General features: G+C 40.7%; 1 protein-coding gene across 5 annotated transcripts in view; it reads right to left on the reverse strand.

Moving 5' to 3' along the window:
- The window catches only part of FCHSD2 (FCH and double SH3 domains 2), a 246548-nt gene that overhangs the window by 192211 nt on the left and 36353 nt on the right, over window positions 1–17984 (reverse strand). For 4 of the 5 annotated variants that reach the window (XM_034759167.1, XM_034759165.1, XM_034759164.1 and 1 more), the window contains exon 3: window positions 5264–5309. The exons of the other annotated variant lie outside the window; for it this stretch is intronic. In XM_034759167.1, the coding sequence (XP_034615058.1) occupies window positions 5264–5309 (46 nt within the window). The remainder of the gene's footprint in view (window positions 1–5263; window positions 5310–17984) is intronic. 5 annotated transcript variants of the gene reach the window in all.

The raw sequence follows: 17984 nt of genomic DNA on the forward strand, positions 1-17984 counted from the left end.
AGATTGCACTTCCATTCAGTGAAATGGTATTTGAATAGCTTTGTACTGTGCAGCCAGCATACCAGTCATGACTAATAGCCAGCACAGCAGGATTTCACTGCAGGGGAGTTTGCAACATTGTCGCTTCCAAACAATATAATTAGATATCTCTTTAGCAGAATGGGTTCGTGTAAACACTTCCAGTTCTGACCATTAGGGTAAACTTTTAAATGTGTATGTTTTTGTTTAGCAGAGTACTAAAATATTTAATGCCCCAAAGTTGTAGTGACAGGACTGACTGAGTATATAGGCATTACCATAATACAAATAAAAAAAAATAAAACTCTAAGAGCCCCAATAAAGGGTCCACTGAGTTAGGCATCATACAGACAAGTAATTAAGACATTCCCTGATCCATAGCGCTTAGATTCAAACGTGTTTCTCAAATGTGGCCACCGTGGGGCTTTGTGTGTGGCCACAGGCCTCCTGGGGAGTTATTTGGGGGTGGGGGGAGGGGCAAAGCCACGTTAACAAACATACAAATATCACTTTTCACATAAACAGGCTTACTATCTAGCAAGTTAAAAAAAAAAGGCAAAAGAAACAACAACAGAGACAAGAACATGCAAAGAACATTATTTTTTTCTATTCTGTTTAGGTCCAGTAAAAAATAGAGACAACCATACATTATTATTATTACATAAATAAATTACAATGATTTGAACATGTATATGTGCATGTATATTTGTTTTTCCTAGAGTTAATTAAGTATTTTAGGAAAAATTGTCAGAGCGGCCATAAGCAAAATTTGGTGGCCGCACTCTGAGGCCACCAAAAAATTTCTCGTGAGACCCCTTAGCAAAAGGACAGGTATAACACATAAACCAGGGGTCTCAAAGTCCCGACCCGCAGGCCATCTGCGGCCCAAGAACCTCCCCAGTGTGGACTGCAGGGCTCCAGCAATTTTGGGGCCGGGTCTCTCCTGTGGCCCTGCCTGCCACCCCAGGGCGCTCCTCCCCCCCACCATGCAATTTAAAATGGCCTGGGTCCCCGCCCACCACTGGCAGTACAGCAGAGCTGAGCGGCTTCCTGCGTGCTCGCTCCACGTGGCTGCTGGCCCCTCCCTGCGGCCCTGGGACAGAATGGGGCTGTGCCTCCGTGCGCTGCCCCTGCCCTAAGCACCCCTGCAGCCAATAGGAAGCTGCGGGGGCGGTGCCCAGGGGCAGCAGCATGCAGAGTCCCCCTGGTCTGCCCTGCCTTGGAGCCCCAGGTAAGGGCCGCACCACCCCAACCCCCTCCCAGAGCCTGCACCCCCCTCCCTCCCCACACACCCGCAGCCCCCAAACTCCCTCCCAGAGCCTGCACTGCTCCCCCTCCTCCATCCCAGAGCCTGCAACCCCACCCCCTCCACCTGCACCCGCACCCCCTGCCCCAGCCCAGAGCCTACACCCATCACCCAAACACCCTCCCTGAACCCAACCTCTCATCCCTTCTGCACCCAAATTCCCTCCCAGAGCCTGAACCCCAATCCCCTACCCCAGACTTCCTCCCATACCCAAACTACCTCCCAGAGCCTTAAGGCGGGTTCCATGTGGCACAAGTGACATTATTGGCCTGCTGGGAGGATTTGAGGACTGGCACTGGCCCTAAGGTAAATTGAGTTTGAGACCCCTGACGTAAACAAAAGCAGTAAGAATATTAGAAAAATCAAGTTTTATGCTATTTCTATGCAGATATGTAGCATAATTCACTATACCTGCACAAATTGCTCACCACTGCAGGACACTATGGTCTATATAGGTTCCATCCTGATATAAAGATGTATTCTGCAGAAACTTGGCACACAAGAACAGTACATCAGCATACAGTTTTTCAAAATAATACAAAAATGGCCTTTTTGACAAGGTGACGGGAGGCGTGCTAATATTGTTTTTTTAAATTTTACCTACTCTTTCCTATAGACTAGCTTGGCAAATAAGACAAAGTTTAATCTTGCATGAGTCAGTCCCCTAAAGTGTCAAAAGGCATTTGGATATTTTGGACTAAATTATTTGCAAGAAATACATTAAAACAGCTTAGGGTTTTATCTACACACCGAGTTTCTGTGGGCAAGCCAGGACATGAATCTACAGCACGCCAGCACGGCCATACAGTCACGTGCCATGTGGACGCTGCTATGGCACAGTAAGCACTGCACTCCAGGGCTTTCAATGCACTGTAGTAGTGTCCACATGGCATGTTACTGAGTGGCTGAGCTAGTGCGATGTCGATTCATATCCTGGCTTGCTGCGCAGTAATTCACCTTGTAGACAAGCTCTTCCAAGTTTTACTTAAAAAATAAGCTACTGAGAATTCTCAGCTCTTTTTATAAAACTTTGTTTTAAAGACAAAACTCACATTATAATTAATGGGAGAGAGTTTAGATTTAGTTCAATGACAATTTGTATTGTTGGGAAGCATTGTCAGAAAATTTCACACAGAAGAGCTCTAAATGTGAATTATCCAATGTTTTCAGACAATACACCTATCACCAAACCAAGGATGCAATCCTGCAAATTTTTATTCATATGATTAGGCAGTCACTAAATCCATGATGCCAGCTGCATGGCTGGAAATTTGCATTTTTTACTAAAAAGTCTGAAAACCTCAGGTGTTATAGCTCCAGAACTCTGAGAAAGCAATTGTTCATTTTCCTAACTTCATTAAGACTTTATCCCATATAGAATGAATGCTAAAAAATTTCACAAGTACAAAAACACATCACTCACCCTTATGTTTAGATAACGCAGAGAAATATATTAAGATCTGAGCTCAGACTCCCTGCATCTCTTAGGCACAAAGGCCTCGATTTTTACAGGTGTTTAGGCATTGCTGCCCTCAGCATCGCAATTGATTTAGGAGTCTATGACATTCCGGGGTGCAATCCAGACCACTGAGGTCTTGTGTCACTCCTGCCCTGCAACTTTGGGTCCCTCACAACGCTTTGCTGCTGTAGGTCCCACCTGGGCTGCTCACAAACAGCCTGCAGGTCATACTCCAATGTCTGCGTACAGCTACAACCCTGGTCCAGCAACTCCGACCCCAGCAGCCTGTCAGTAAACACCAGCCACACTTTGGCTTCCAGCAGCGTTTGGTTACTACTTGCAGGGTCACCCCGAACACACTCCCAGGCCTGAACTTCTCTCCAAAACATGTTTTCTACACTGTCCAGCCCTCTCCCGGACAGTCCAGATATATTAAGTCAGTTGTCCCTCTGAGGTGATCAATATCTTAAACTGAGTTACACAAACAATTCACAACACTGGATTAGTAAATTAAAGAATAAAACAAGTTTATTCAACTACAAGGAGACAGGTTTTAAGTGAGTACAAGGCATTAAAGTCAGAAATGGTTACAAGAGAAATAAACATAAAACGCTTTATAAAACTTAAATTAGACTTGGTTCAAGGTGACATTCTTACCCCACAGGTTCCTAGCAACACTGCTGACCAAGTTTCAGGTCAGGATCTGTTCCCAAAGTCCAAAGGCTGATTCTTTTGTTGTCTTAGGTGAAGGAGAGAGAAATGGAGAGGGAGAGACAACTTGCCCCTCATTTTTATAGTTCAGTCACCCTTTAAAATGTATTTTCCTGTGGGTTACCCCTAGATAAAGTTCCTTCCAGCTGTGAGGATGGAGACATGGGGTCTCATAGTGAAAGAAGTTTCATGCTGTTTGCTAAAATGCAGATTTATCTTGTCTCCCTCTTACTGTTTCAAGGAGCCAGTTTACTACTTATATGTAAATTGAGGTACACACACATTCCTTTGTTTAAGACCTGCTTGACCAGTCCTGACTAATTAGGGCTACATGGGTTTGAACATGTGCTACCAACACAACTAATGGGGAATTCATAACTTTACATATAATGTTGCTACACGCATTTCATCATGATATTATTTACCAGTGAGTTATTAGTTTTCAAATGATGCCTCACGAGGCATATTTTGCAAAGATTATTACGATGTAAGGTCTGAATACGGGGGTGCATTTCCTCACAGAGTCTAAATCTCGTTTTTGACTGTCAATGGAATTTAGACTCCTAAATAACTAAATCCCTTTTGAAAAGGAGACTTAGGCTTTAAAATAGCTTTAAAAACCTGAGCCTAGAGCATTAGTTAAAAATGCTAAGCCTTAAAACAAAATATATTGATCCTGCTATTCAAAAGTTGTTACTTTAGTGTAACTGCCAAAGTGATCAATGACACAGTAATGTAAAGTCTAATGTATCAAAGAATACTCAGATAGCATCAGAGTCATCTATTGACTTTTGATACAATCCAGAGCTATCGCATTAGTTTTCAGTTTGTGGATATGCACACAGATATTGTTAGAATATACAGCAAAAGTCTGACCTAAACACAACATTTTTGAAATAAAAAAGGCTTCATTTCGATTTAGTTCCAGGCTGAGAATGTATATGCAGGATTTCACCATGAGTAAAATGTGTATGGTAAAATTTTAAAGTCTTGACAAATTTAGCCTCTGCTATGATTTACAAAATTCACTCTACATAGAAATATAACAAGTTCCCCTGTTCAATGTTTCTTTATTCTTTTTTGTTTTAGATTTATACATTTTAAAGAGGCCAACCTAGGCTCTAAGAACTTTTGCCATAAATTAAGAAGTCACAAATTAAACCAGCAGATGCTCATTGTCCCCAAACCAGAAGGAATCTGACAAGAGGGAGAATCAAAATCCACTAAATCAATGCCCATCCCACTCCTCACCACGCCTCTCCTTCAACAAAAGCATGGGTAAATAGATGGGCCTGGTAGAATGCTCTGAAGTTCACTAGGTTTGGTCTATTTCCGACCAAGGGAAAGTAGGGTCTAAACAAGGCTATATTTAAGGCAAGTATGCAAAGATGCTACTGCAATGATGATGCTACAATGACTTTTCCCATTTCCTCTAACCAATTTGATTCCACTAATTACATGGCTGCCACTCTGACCCCGGGAAACAGTTGAAAAAAGTTGCTGTGGACCACTTCCAAGACCAACAATTCCTCCCTAGATCTTTCCCAAGTCAGGCTTCAGAGCAAGATAGAGAACAGAGATTGTTCAGCACAGCCAGGAATATCGGATCCAAATTATAAAGAGAAATATTTTGTATTTCTTGACGCACAGAAGACAGTCAATGTAAAATGCAAAATAATGTTGCAGGAGATTTCCTAATCAGTTAATGTATCCTTACATACGGAGAACAATGGCTTAGACAATAAAGGAAAATTTATCCTAGGACTTACCTGTGCATATTCTCTCTCAATTGCAGCTTTCTTCTGACTGAATGTCCTACAAAAAACAGGGGGGGAAGTCCATTAACACACACAGCCATATACTATAAATGCAATAATTAAAAAGGGGTTTTATATAACTTCAGTTCAAATGCACCATCAGGCAACCTTTACAGCCAAGAGAAGAGCAAAAAAAGAGCTGAACTGTTTGACAATTGTGCATTAACTGCCTAGCAACCACTTGCATATGGACACATAGATTAAGAGCTCCTTCCCTCAAGCTCCAGTTACTTCATTAAAGTCTCTTCAGCTTTACATTGGTTTATCCGAGAACAAAATTTGGCCTTCACACATCTAAACTTTTTTTTTTGGAAAGTCATCTCTCCCTGACTGCATCTGAACATACTAGGCTAATTGTTCCAGATGCAGGACTCATCTCACTTTCATGCATCATCTTCACTCAGGAATGTCCTGATTTAGCAATCGGTCTAGCTGCATCAGCGTGGACCCACTTAGCTCAACTTGTTTAAACCCCTATATGCCCTTCTACGCTTAGGGGTCAGTAGTGGTACAGCTACACCAACTGCTTGCCACAGACTATTGAACTAAGGCTAGTTCTCAGTGTAAGTGAATGCCAAGTATTACTGATTTTAGAGATGGGTAAAACAACAAAAGAACAGGAGAAGACTCAGTATATTTCAACACAAGCTCAATATATTATCCCATGGTTTACACCAAGGCATTGTGGGCCAAATTCTGCTCGTTGGGTGTCAGTATAAATCTGAAGTAATTATAAACACTTCAAATGTGTCGTGCCAAGTTTACACCAATATATCAGCAGAATTTGGTACTGTGACTTTATTTAATCATGTTCTGGCAAAAATGGGATTTGCAAAGCTTTCAATATACTTCTGAATTATAAGGTCCAAGTCTGAAGCAATCTTGCTGTAGAATAAAAACAGATTATGCTGCCCCCTTTCCCTCTAAATACAATAGGTTTCTGTACTCCATAGCACTAGGAGAACCAAACTACATCAGCACAAAGAAAAGGAAGAATGGTTGAACCATAGCTAACCCACTTCAGATTTAGAACTCTCTAGGTGTACCAAGACTCCTAGTAGTTCTCTGATAGTTTAAGTCATTTTCTTTTTACACTCAAGCAGCCAAGCAATAGGATATTCCTTGGTCTGCATTTCCAGACATTTAAAACCACATTTTTCTACTAAGATTAATAATACACTATGCACAAAACATCTGACTTTACTTCTATTTAAACAGATTGAACAATAATTATGGGGACAAGCTAGAAATTAATGTAAATACAGTAGACACTTGTTTGCAGGAACACCTTGTAAGAGCAACAGCCTCTTACGAGCAACATTTCCCCTGGGAACACTTTCCCTACTGTAAGTTTTCGACACTCCCCATAACAGCAAAGCTGGTTAGCCGCAACATAGCAAAAGAGCACCAATATGTTTCTACTAATAAGCATCTACTGTATCCTGTAATAACATCCTATAAAGTTCAAATTCGAATGTAAAAACAGAGTAAGCACCAATGATGCTTTCTATTCCTGCCCACTCCTCTATTAAGCCCATAATGCACACTGTTAGAGGTTCCATATTTCAGATAAGATGTAAAACATAAGTCCTGGCCAATTGTAGTCATTAAAAATTCCATGCAACTCTTTTCAAAGTAAGGATTTTATTAGCTCTGAGGGCTTGGCCATATTCCAACTCTGGTTATCACATCCTGTCTACCTAAATTTCCCTGGCAGTTTCAGCTGCATATAATTGACTCCATTTCAGAACTAGGTGAAATCATCCCTGCATATTGTTTATAAAGTTATTTAGGAGCCTTCTGGAAGAAAGATGCTACATAGTACATGTAAGGTATTGTTATCACAGAATATCAGGGTTGGAAGGGACCTCAGCAGGTCATCTAGTCCAACCCTCTGCCCAAGATAGATTTTTCCCTAAATGGCCCCCTCAAGGATTGAACTCACAACCCTGGGTTTAGCACAATTTACAGAGTGATTATATGTTTGAGTTTGTTTTGCGTTTCAGTAGATTTAGTGGGAAAAGAGTAAGTATCTGAGATTGTTCTTTAAAGATGGTGTTCTCAAATTTTTCAAGAGCAAAGAACTTCTGCTAGGAAACAAAGCAGACTGACTGACAAAGTATTTGATGTCTTCCTACCTTGACAAACCTGACAATTTCCATGTATACACTTGTATAAGGTCAAGGGTTTTATTTTTAACCTAGCCTCTATTCAAGATGGAAGTTTATGTGCACTTACATTCTACGAGAGACTATTTAATATTATGTTAATAAAACCTATTTCAACATTGTGAGAAAAATCTTGAAAGAAAACAAGCTACTGTATTTTCTGGCGTATAAGACTACTTTTTAACCCAGGAAAATCTTCTCAAAAGTCGGGGGTCGTCTTATACGCCGGGTGTCGTCTTATAGGGCGGGTGCTGAAACTTCCGAGCCGGACTGGAGAATCTGCGGTCGCCGCATATGGTGGGGGGAGCTCAAAAACGGACGCGGCCGCATCCCCGCCCGATGACGAGGTGAGGGGGTGCCTCACCGGGAAGGTGTAAGTGAAGGGCGGAGCAAGCTGCAGGCGTCCGGGACGCCCGGGGTATGGAAAAAAGAGATAGAGCGGCGCTGTGCCCAGAAAAACACGCCTCTTTCACCCGTCTGGCCCGCCCTTGTATCCTATTACCGTACCTCCTTCTCTGCCTCTCAGATCTCGCTCCTGAGGACTGCAGTGAAGCGGCGCAGGCGCGCATGTGCGAGATCTGAGAGGCAGAGAAGGAGGTAATAGGATACAAGGGCGGGCCAGATGGGTGAAAGAGGCGTGTTTGCGCTACCGCTCTGATAGTCTTGGAGACAGGGAGGGCTGGGCAGGCAGGGAGAGCTGACCAATCCAAGCAGGCTTTGTATACAACAACCAGCCAATCGCCGGTAAGGTACATCGCTTGCCGTGATTGGCTGGTTGTTGTATACTGGGTACCACATACAGTACAGCACCAGTATCTGTACCTGTTCATACAGTATAGCACCAGTACATACAGTACAGTATACAAATGTCCAACAGTCAAAACCCCATCATGGCTCCACCAGCAAGAAGAAAGAAATATGAAGCCAGTTTCAAACTTAAAGTTGTAAATTTTGCCATGGAACATAATAACTGCGCTGCTGCAAGACAATATGGAGTAACAGAAAAGATGGTTCGGGACTGGAAAGCAAATGAAAAAGCATTAAAGAGTATGCCAAGGGGTAAGTGTGCATTAAGAAGAGGCACTCCACATTGGCCAGAACTCGAAAAACATGTAGCAGACATGGTGAATGAGCATCGCCAAAACGGTTATGTAGTGACACGAAATAAAATACATTTGTTTGCACTTCAGTGGGCCATATCTAACCCAGATCACAGCAACAGATTTAAGGCCACTGTATCCTGGTGTACTAGATTCATGGGAAGGCATAATATGGTACTGAGGCAAAAGATGAAAATTGCCCCAAAATTACCTGCAGATCTTGATAGCAAAGTAAATAGTTTCCATCGATACGTAATACAACAGCGCACTAAACATGGCTATGCGTTAAGTAGTATTGGAAATATGGATGAAACTCCAATGAATTTTGATATGGTTGGAAATAAAACTGTCCATCAAAAAGGTGAAAAAACAATTTTAATTAAAACAACAGGACATGAGAAGTCCAGTTTTACAGTGGTACTAGGATGCACAGCTGATGGCGCCAAACTGAGACCAATGATTATTTTTAAAAGAAAAACAATGCCGAAATTCAAGTTCCCTGTTGGTTGTTTTGTACATATGAATGAAAAAGGCTGGATGGATGAAGAAGGGGTAAAGCTATGGCTTGATAATGTATGGAGCAGGCGACCAGGTGGACTTATTCAAAAATGTAGTCTACTGGTGTGGGATATGTTCAGGGCTCATTTAACTCCCAGCACCAAGCAAATGCTTGCAAGACTAAACACAGATGCGGCAGTTATTCCTGCAGGATTGACATCATTGGTACAGCCACTGGATGTGTGCTTAAACAAGCCATTTAAAGATCGCATTCAAGAACAGTGGAATGAATGGATGGTTAGCGGCGAAAAGTCATTCACAAAAGGAGGAAACATGCGTGCTCCACAGTTGGATGTTTTGTGCAAGTTTGTCATAAAAGCCTGGAATGATATTGATGCAGAAACAGTAATCAAGTCTTTCAAGAAGTGTGGCATATCAAATTCATTAGATGGTATGGAGGACGACTACTTGTGGCAAGATGAAGAGGAAGCCGAAGCTGAGACCACACCATCTGATACGGAATTCGATCCATACGATGACTGCCTTACAAATGTATCACAAGATGTCATTGATGTACTTATGATATCAGATGACGAACAGGAGGATTTTGAAGGCTTTTAAAGGGAAACTGTCATGCCAGCAAAACCTGTAAAAATACCGTAGCTTGCAGTTATGATGGGCGTTGCTAACTCGCCAGGGACTTGCCCGGCACTTGCTCTCTCTCTCTTGTTTGTTATCTTCCTCCTATCATCATCAGTTCCAGTTTGGTTGACAGCTTAGAAAACAAACAGCATGGCAGCTCCCATGGGTTTATTGTCTTATCCTTCCTTTCAGCTTTAGAGTGAATTAGGAAAAGTTTAATCCACTTGCACTGTTTTATGTTTACATGTTTGATGACAAACAGCCTTATGTTTATAAGTGACAGTTTTCCTGCTAAGTACCTGCATGTCATAAGCATTTGAATTAAAATTACCATATTGAAATCAAATCTGATGTTTTTTAAATTTTTTTTTGGTGTGCGTTGGAAGAGGGGTAGTCTTATACGGCGAGTATATCCCAAACTCTATATTTTAACTGGAAAAGTTGGGGGTCGTCTTATACGCCCAGTCGTCTTATACGCCGGAAAATACGGTAGTTCCCCTGCAAAAAAGATAAATGTATTGTGTAGTTTTAAAAAAACGGAGATGCATTTACACTTACTATTTTTATGCACAGAGCTACACAGAGGTTTTTGTGGGGCCCAGGGTAAAATCTGAAATTAAAGTACTTCACTCCCCCTCCTCCACACAACCTTCCAAACAATTTAACCCTGAGAGGCGGCTGGAGAGGGTATGTGCTGGAGCACAAGCCCACACTGCACTCACCCCACGTGGCAGAGCCACCTGGTTTTGGATCAGCAGCCCCTCAATTGCGACAGCAGGGCTGCTGGGCCAAATTTCAATGAGTGGAATTGCAACCCGGCTTGTGGGGGTCTCTCCAATGGAGGCCCAGAGCAAACTGTCCCTTTCCCCCTGCCCTGTTTATGCATTTATCAAGTAATTGTTACAAAGGAAAAAAAGTAGGCTAGAGTTGAGAGCATATTTTAAAAAAATTCTTTGAATTGCTTATTTCTAGATAGGAATCACTATCTGCAATAGACTTATCAAGTAAAGCTTAACTCTGTCTTACAAACAGTAACTCTTGAAGTATGCTTACTTCTGACCATAGTCCCATAAACATTAATAGGGTTATATGCAGAAGCAAGCATACACATGAGTACCTATTTCAAGATGAGGCCCTACATTTGTCAGAAATAAGCCTAGTATAAATTAATACATTCCAAATTCCTGAACATAAAATTACAGGGTTATTAGCACACCTGAATTCAGTAGATACATGGGACCTATGTATCATAGAGTTGTGAACACTTGCGATTTTATTGCAAGTTTGATATTTGCCCCAACTGATGGAATTATGTTATTGTGTACAAATCTCATCTTTCACTTTTTTAAAAAGAAGTTTCAAGCCTTCACGGTTAAGAAGAAAAGTATGAAAACTGCCTTTTGATTTTTGAAGATTTCAAACTAAATAAAAGAACTCAACATTTATTCTTTTATAATTCCCATGATTTTTAAGTTAGTCTCATACTTTGAGATCTGACTCATGATTTTTGAATGCTTGGGATTAGCAATACTTGGAGAGTTCCTACATTTTATTTTAGTCTATTTAACTTAACTTTAGTAACTGCCTCTTATATTCATTTTCAGAGCAAAATGATATTATTAACAACTATCATTACAAGAAACAAAAAGTGAAATATTATATTATTAATCTAATTTATTGACACCAATTAAGTAACAGTGAACGTTTGACAGCAGTGACCGTAGCACTGGCACCTAAAATCCACCTAAAAATCAATTACAGTAATAATTAAAACAAATGAACTACCACTTAAACATTAAGAGCCCTGAGATTATTCTTCCCCCAAAACCAAAGTCTGCAGCATTGCAAAGTTAACACAGGTATAGATCTGTGCACACTCTCCAATGGATACATAAAGAGCCGCTACACTTCCACCAAAAAAGTGAGTGATTTGTATGTGACTGAGTACTTGGGAAAACATCAGGGGAGAGGGAAATTACTGCTGTCCTCCCCACCAGCCCTCCAAAATGTACTCCTTTCCTTCTAGGTTTCACCTTGCACACACCTATCCTTATACACGTCTCATGAGCCTATTGACATTTTTAATTTACTTATTTATAAAGATAAAAAACACAGTACAAAAATATCTGAGAAGGAGGGAGAGTTGGTTTTTACTCTATTCTACATTACCTCATTATTTTACTCATTATTATATACATTATTTTGCCTCTCTTATAACATTATATAATATCTCCTCAATATTAAAACAAACATCTCTCTTTTTTCTTTTGATATTTTTTAATAATGGAATCCACCTCAAGGGTAATAAAGCTACAACAGTAACTATACTCTCCTCTTGCAATACTACTAGACCTATGGTTTTATTTACCAAATTTGACCACCACCTGCCAATTGAAAGTCAAGTTCCAGAAACGGGAAGACAGCTGTTGTGTATTTCAAGTTCCTCACATCAGACATTAATTTAAAGTAATGGCTGCTATGCTGTATTAAGGTTTATTTTTACATTTTTGTTGCAGATCAGATGAAGAGTATTAAGCAAGGAACTGGATCAGTGGAGAATGTTGTGTCAAGAAATGTCTCCAGAGCCCTTGCTTCCCAGACAAGAAAGATGGAAGGAAAACATTCAAAAGGTGGCTCTAGAATTATATTGTTGCAACAGCATTACCAGAGTATCAGTCAAGCCAGTGAACCTCCTCTAGTGCTACAATCTAATAAATTACATTTTTAAGGCTCTAGATCCACAATAAATATGGAATTGTTCACATTTTAAAATGATTAGGCTGCATCATAACAGACAGTTAAGGAATACTGTAATTGATGTCACCTGATCACATAATAAATGAGGATGTGTTTCTTTCACAAACAGATTGCATAGTGAAAAAAAAGCTGAAATAGTTATACTATAAGCACTGATCTCAACTACACTGGTAATGTTTCATAATGGAAGTTCAAATATATCTAAGCACGTCTACTAAACTGTTAATTTATCTGAATGCAGAAAAAATAAACGTACATAGTAAATATGTGGTCAAGCTCCTTCACATATAAATCTGTGTTAAAATACACAGAGACAAATTTATATCTGCTATAAGTGACTGCATCTCCCATGGAAGTCTTGGACAAATTCAGAAGTGAGCTAAGCAATGGTGTAAGCTACATCTGGAAATTAAGACCTGTGAACGCATTTGCAGGATCAGGGCCTATGCTGGTAGAAAACAGATGCATCTTAACTAGCGAAGTAGTAGAACTTTCACTAAATTAGCATTCAGTGAGTGTGCTAAACAAATCCAGCTTAATTCTCATCTACACTACAGAGCCTTAGCCAGTATAGCTGTCAGCACAGTTATGCTGGCAGAGCCCCCTAGCGTAGATGCAGCAGAAGCTAACACACCGTCAGCATACGTGCATCTACACTAGGGTTTTTGCCAGCACATCTATATCTGTAGGGGGGGGTGATTTTTTCCCACACTCTTAGCTGACACAGCTATATAAGCAAAACTTTATAGTGTAGACCAGGCCTTCAACACTGACAAGACAGAAAGGGTTAGAGGTTACAACAAGTAAAGCAACTAACAGGAGTATGTAAGTGAGGAGAGAGGCCTGCTCTTTCCATTCCCTCACCAGGTAGATTATACTCAGTTTGCAGAAAGCAACAGAGGGTCCTGTGGCACCTTTAAGACTACTGGCCAGTTTACCACCTCACATGAAACTTGCTCATTTATGCTACGCCTACATCCCCTCTTGAAAGAATGCAAAAGTCAAGCTATAAGAGAGTTGCTAAGTAAATCACAGGTATAACAAGACTTTAAGGTTGTTTATTAAGCCAATTTATGAATTTGCTGGCTTTAAAGTGTTTAATATTTTGTTTCTTTTTAAGTAACAAAATGTTCTACTAAAATCAATTTTGGAAGTTACATATATACAAATTGCTAAATATTAAACAGAGTATTCCTTCAACTGTATATAAATTAAAGTATTTAAAAATTAACATAAAATGAAAATTTCCAGTCACACAGTAAAAAACAACCTATGATTAAATATCTCCAATACAGTAGGCAACAAAATAACATGGTCCTTCTGGTCTTGTTTCCGTAGTTTGTGATTTCCTGCAGGGTATTGTGAGAACCTGCTTTATCTACAGAACTCAGGGGAAATCTTTTCACGTAGAACAGTATAAATTCCTGCAATTTATACTATTTTTTCAGCAATTACTCAACATGATATAACTTGTGTTGTGCAATTATGCAAGCACTAGAAGGGCATTTTATTAACAGGATTATCTTTTAAACACAAGTGTATTAAGCATTTCACAAAACACACCTGGCATTTTTGGATATTATCTGAGACACCCCACAAATGCTGGAAATAGCAAGAAACAGCACATGCAGCAGGCCAAGCACTGAAGCAGCTGGAGCTCACCAGAGCATCAGGGCATGGAGCCGCAGTACTTCCAACACTATCATCTGACGGGAGAAAAGAAAAATGTCTTCCCCTGGATCCAAGGGGTTGATGGGTAGAAAGAGCATGATCCACCACTGCTCAGATTACCCTTGAAGGTCTCTTTTCTCCCTGTTTCCTGGGGTTTTTGCCTCCCCAGTTTGACATTGTCCTGCATTGTAGTAGAGGCAAAAGAATGAGGCCAATGTCATTTTCACTCTCCTAAACCTACAGCCTGCTCCACAGCCCACTAAAGTCAATTAAAAGACTCCCAATGATTTGCATGGGTATTGGATTGGAACCCTATTTGAGGAAAGATTATGCAGCAGGAACATTTCGGTCAGAATTATTTTCCACAAGTGGTGGGAGATAGAAGAAAAACAAAGCAGAGACAGGTAAGCGGGGAGAGAAGACAGTTTTAAAAAAAGTAATTTCAGGGAAGCCGGAGACTGGACTTGAAGCATTAAAACTATTCAGAGATGACTATTTTGGTGTTGTTCGGCAGATCATGAAGGTTAGCTGAAATTAAACTTGGCACATCTGCTTGCACATCCTATTTTCATTACCTCTCAGTCTCAAATTCACAAATGATCCCTCCTGCTACTTCTTTTGAAATGTAAAGCAAGGGTAACTGAAATTCAATACAGTATTGGTCTGGTGTAAGGTTTTAGAAGGTTACTGCAAGAAAACAATGCAAAAAGCAACAAACAGACCAGTCCCTAACAAACATTTCAAAAGGAACCAGCTGAGCAACCAACTGAAATATAAAAGCATGTCCAGAAAAATTAAAGGGAAGTAGCAACAGCAGCAGCAACCTTATGTCACATTTCCTCTTATTTTAATCTTGCAAAACTAAATTTATGGGAACAGGCACAAGATCCATTTGCCCATGATACTGATCAAGAATAATTACTTGTGCATCAAAAAACTCATCTGGGACAAACATTTAAGCAGAATTTTGCAAGGATGCTCTAGTCTTATGACGCTAGAGAATGGGCATTTACACTTAGTATGACTACACTTCAAGTTTCCCATTGTTTCATTACCCATCAGTCCAACTCCACATTAAATAAGCTATTATTAAAAAGATGTATTAAATTTACAGAGACATTAATTTAATGTTTCTGTATGGCTTTGTGTGTAATTATTGGCACAGGGACAGAAAAGCATGGTGTATGTTACAAAGGTCGTCAACAGGGCTTGAAAAACCCACGTGCAGTCTCCCCGCTAGCAAGCAGGAGTGTGGGAGGGAAAAGAACTTCCCCTGTCCAGCATGCAGGCTGAGGAACACATGGGGTGAGGTAACACAGACCCTTCCTCCTTGCAGCAGCCTGAAGATTCTGGAGGAAAGCTAATGGAGTGCCAAACGAATCTGATCTCCTTCTTTGAGAAAGTAACGGACTTATTAGATAAGGGAAATGCGGTGGACCTAATTTACCTGGATTTCAGTAAAGCGTTTGATACAGTACCCCATGAGGAACTATTGGTTAAAATGAAAAACATGGGGATCGATATGAAAATCCAGAGGTGGATAGGGAATTGGTTAATGGGGAGAATGCAGCGGGTCGTATTAAAGGGTGAATTGTCGGGTTGGAGGGAGGTTACTAGTGGAGTGCCTCAAGGTTCGGTTTTGGGACCCATCTTATTTAATCTATTTATAACTGACCTCGGGACAGATTGCAAGAGTGGGCTGATAAAGTTTGCGGATGATACGAAGGTGGGAGGAGTTGCAAACTCGGAGGAGGATAGGGATACTCTGCAGGGAGACTTGAATGAGCTTGTGAATTGGAGTATTAGAAATAGGATGAAATTTAATAGTAAAAAGTGTAAGGTTATGCACTTGGGGACGAATAATAACAATTTTAGTTACAAGATGGGGACGCATTGGTTAGAAGTAACGGAAGAGGAGAAGGACCTAGGGGTCCTTGTGGACCGCAGGATGACTATGAGTCGGCAATGTGACGTGGCGGTGAAAAAAGCCAATGCGGTCTTGGGATGTATTAGGCGAGGTATATCTAGTAGAGATAGGGAGGTCCTGCTTCCGTTGTATAAGGCGCTGGTGAGACCTCATTTGGAGTACTGTGTGCAGTTCTGGTCTCCAATGTTTAAAAAAGATGAACTCAAACTGGAACGGGTGCAGAGAAGGGCGACTAAGATGATCAGAGGAATGGAAAACCTGTCGTATGAAAAGAGATTAGAGGAGCTTGGGTTGTTTAGTCTGACAAAGCGAAGGCTGAGGGGGGATATGATTGCTATCTTTAAATATATCAGAGGGGTTAATACAAGGGAGGGAGAGGAATTATTCCAGTTTAGTACTAATGTGGACACGAGAACGAATGGATACAAACTGGCCGGGGGGAAGTTTAGGCTAGAAATTAGACGAAGGTTTCTGACCATCAGAGGGGTGAAATATTGGAACGGCCTTCCGAGGGAAACGGTGGGGGCGACGGACCTGTCTGGTTTTAAGATTAAGTTGGATAAGTTTATGGAGGGAATGGTTTAATGATAAAACATAGTAGTCGAGGAAAACCAAGCAATGGTACATGAACAACATAATGGCCAACAAGGGTCAGGCTAGAGACTCTTGCCTATATGCTCGGGGTATTACTGATCGCCATATTTGGGGTCGGGAAGGAATTTTCCTCCAGGGTAGATTGGCCGAGCCTCTGGAGGTTTTTCGCCTTCCTCCGCAGCATGGGGCAGGGATCACTAGCAGGAGGGTCTCAGCCGATTGAAGTCACTAAAACACAGGACTGGGGACTTCAACGGTAGAGTACAGGGAAGGGTCTTGCGGCCTGCAGCATGCAGGGGGTCAGACCAGATGATCATAATGGTCCCTTCTGACCTTAATGTCTATGAGTCTATGAGAATTACTACTTGTGTCTCGCTTACAACACTCCTGCTAATACATCCCAGAATAATGTTTGATTTTTTGAAACAGTGTTACACTGTTGACTCATATTAATCTTATGATCCACTATGACCCCCAGATCCCTTTCTGCAGCACTCCTTCCTAGGCAGTCATTTCCCATTTTGTATGTGTGCAACTGATTGTTCCTTCCTAAGTGGAGTACAGCACTTCGCATTTGTCCTTATTGAATTTCATCCTATTTACTTCAGACCATTTCTTCAGTTTGCCCAGATCATTTTGAATTTTCATCCTATCCTCAAAAGCACTTGCAACCCCTCCCAGCTTGGTATCGTCTGCAAACTTTCTAAGTGTACTCTCTATCCCATTATCTAAATCACTGATGAAGATATTGAACAGAACCAGACCTGAATCCTGCGGTACCCCACTCGATATGCCCTTCTAGCTTGACTGTGAATCACTGATAACTAGTCTCTGGAAACAGTTTTCCAACCAGTTATGCACCCACCTTATAGTAGCTCCATCTTGGTTGTATTTCCCTAGCTTGTTTATGAGAAGGTCATGCGAGAGACAGTATCAAAAGCCTTACTAGAGTCAAGATGAGGCACTGATTCAACAACAAGAAGGAAAAAAAAGTGCCACATACTGAATTATAGTGAATTAAAATATTTGAGGCATTAGGACAATAAAAATATAGAACTCCATATAGAGCATTGTGTTTAATGACTCCAGAGGTCTTTTCCAGCTCCATCATCTGATTCTATAAAAGTGTTTCAATATGGTACATTGTTGCCCTACAACCATATTTGCTTAAGAGTATAAATAATTGCCAACTTTCATTGCAAGAAACACGCATGTTTGTTATTCAGTATTACCTACCCTATAATTATATGCTAAATTTAAAGGACACCATCAGCATTAAAACAACATCTCTGTCTCAAGATTCTGCACCTACTATT

The sequence above is a fragment of the Trachemys scripta genome, chromosome 1, assembly GCF_013100865.1.
Source record: "Trachemys scripta elegans isolate TJP31775 chromosome 1, CAS_Tse_1.0, whole genome shotgun sequence".
In the NCBI taxonomy this organism is placed as follows: domain Eukaryota; kingdom Metazoa; phylum Chordata; order Testudines; family Emydidae; genus Trachemys; species Trachemys scripta.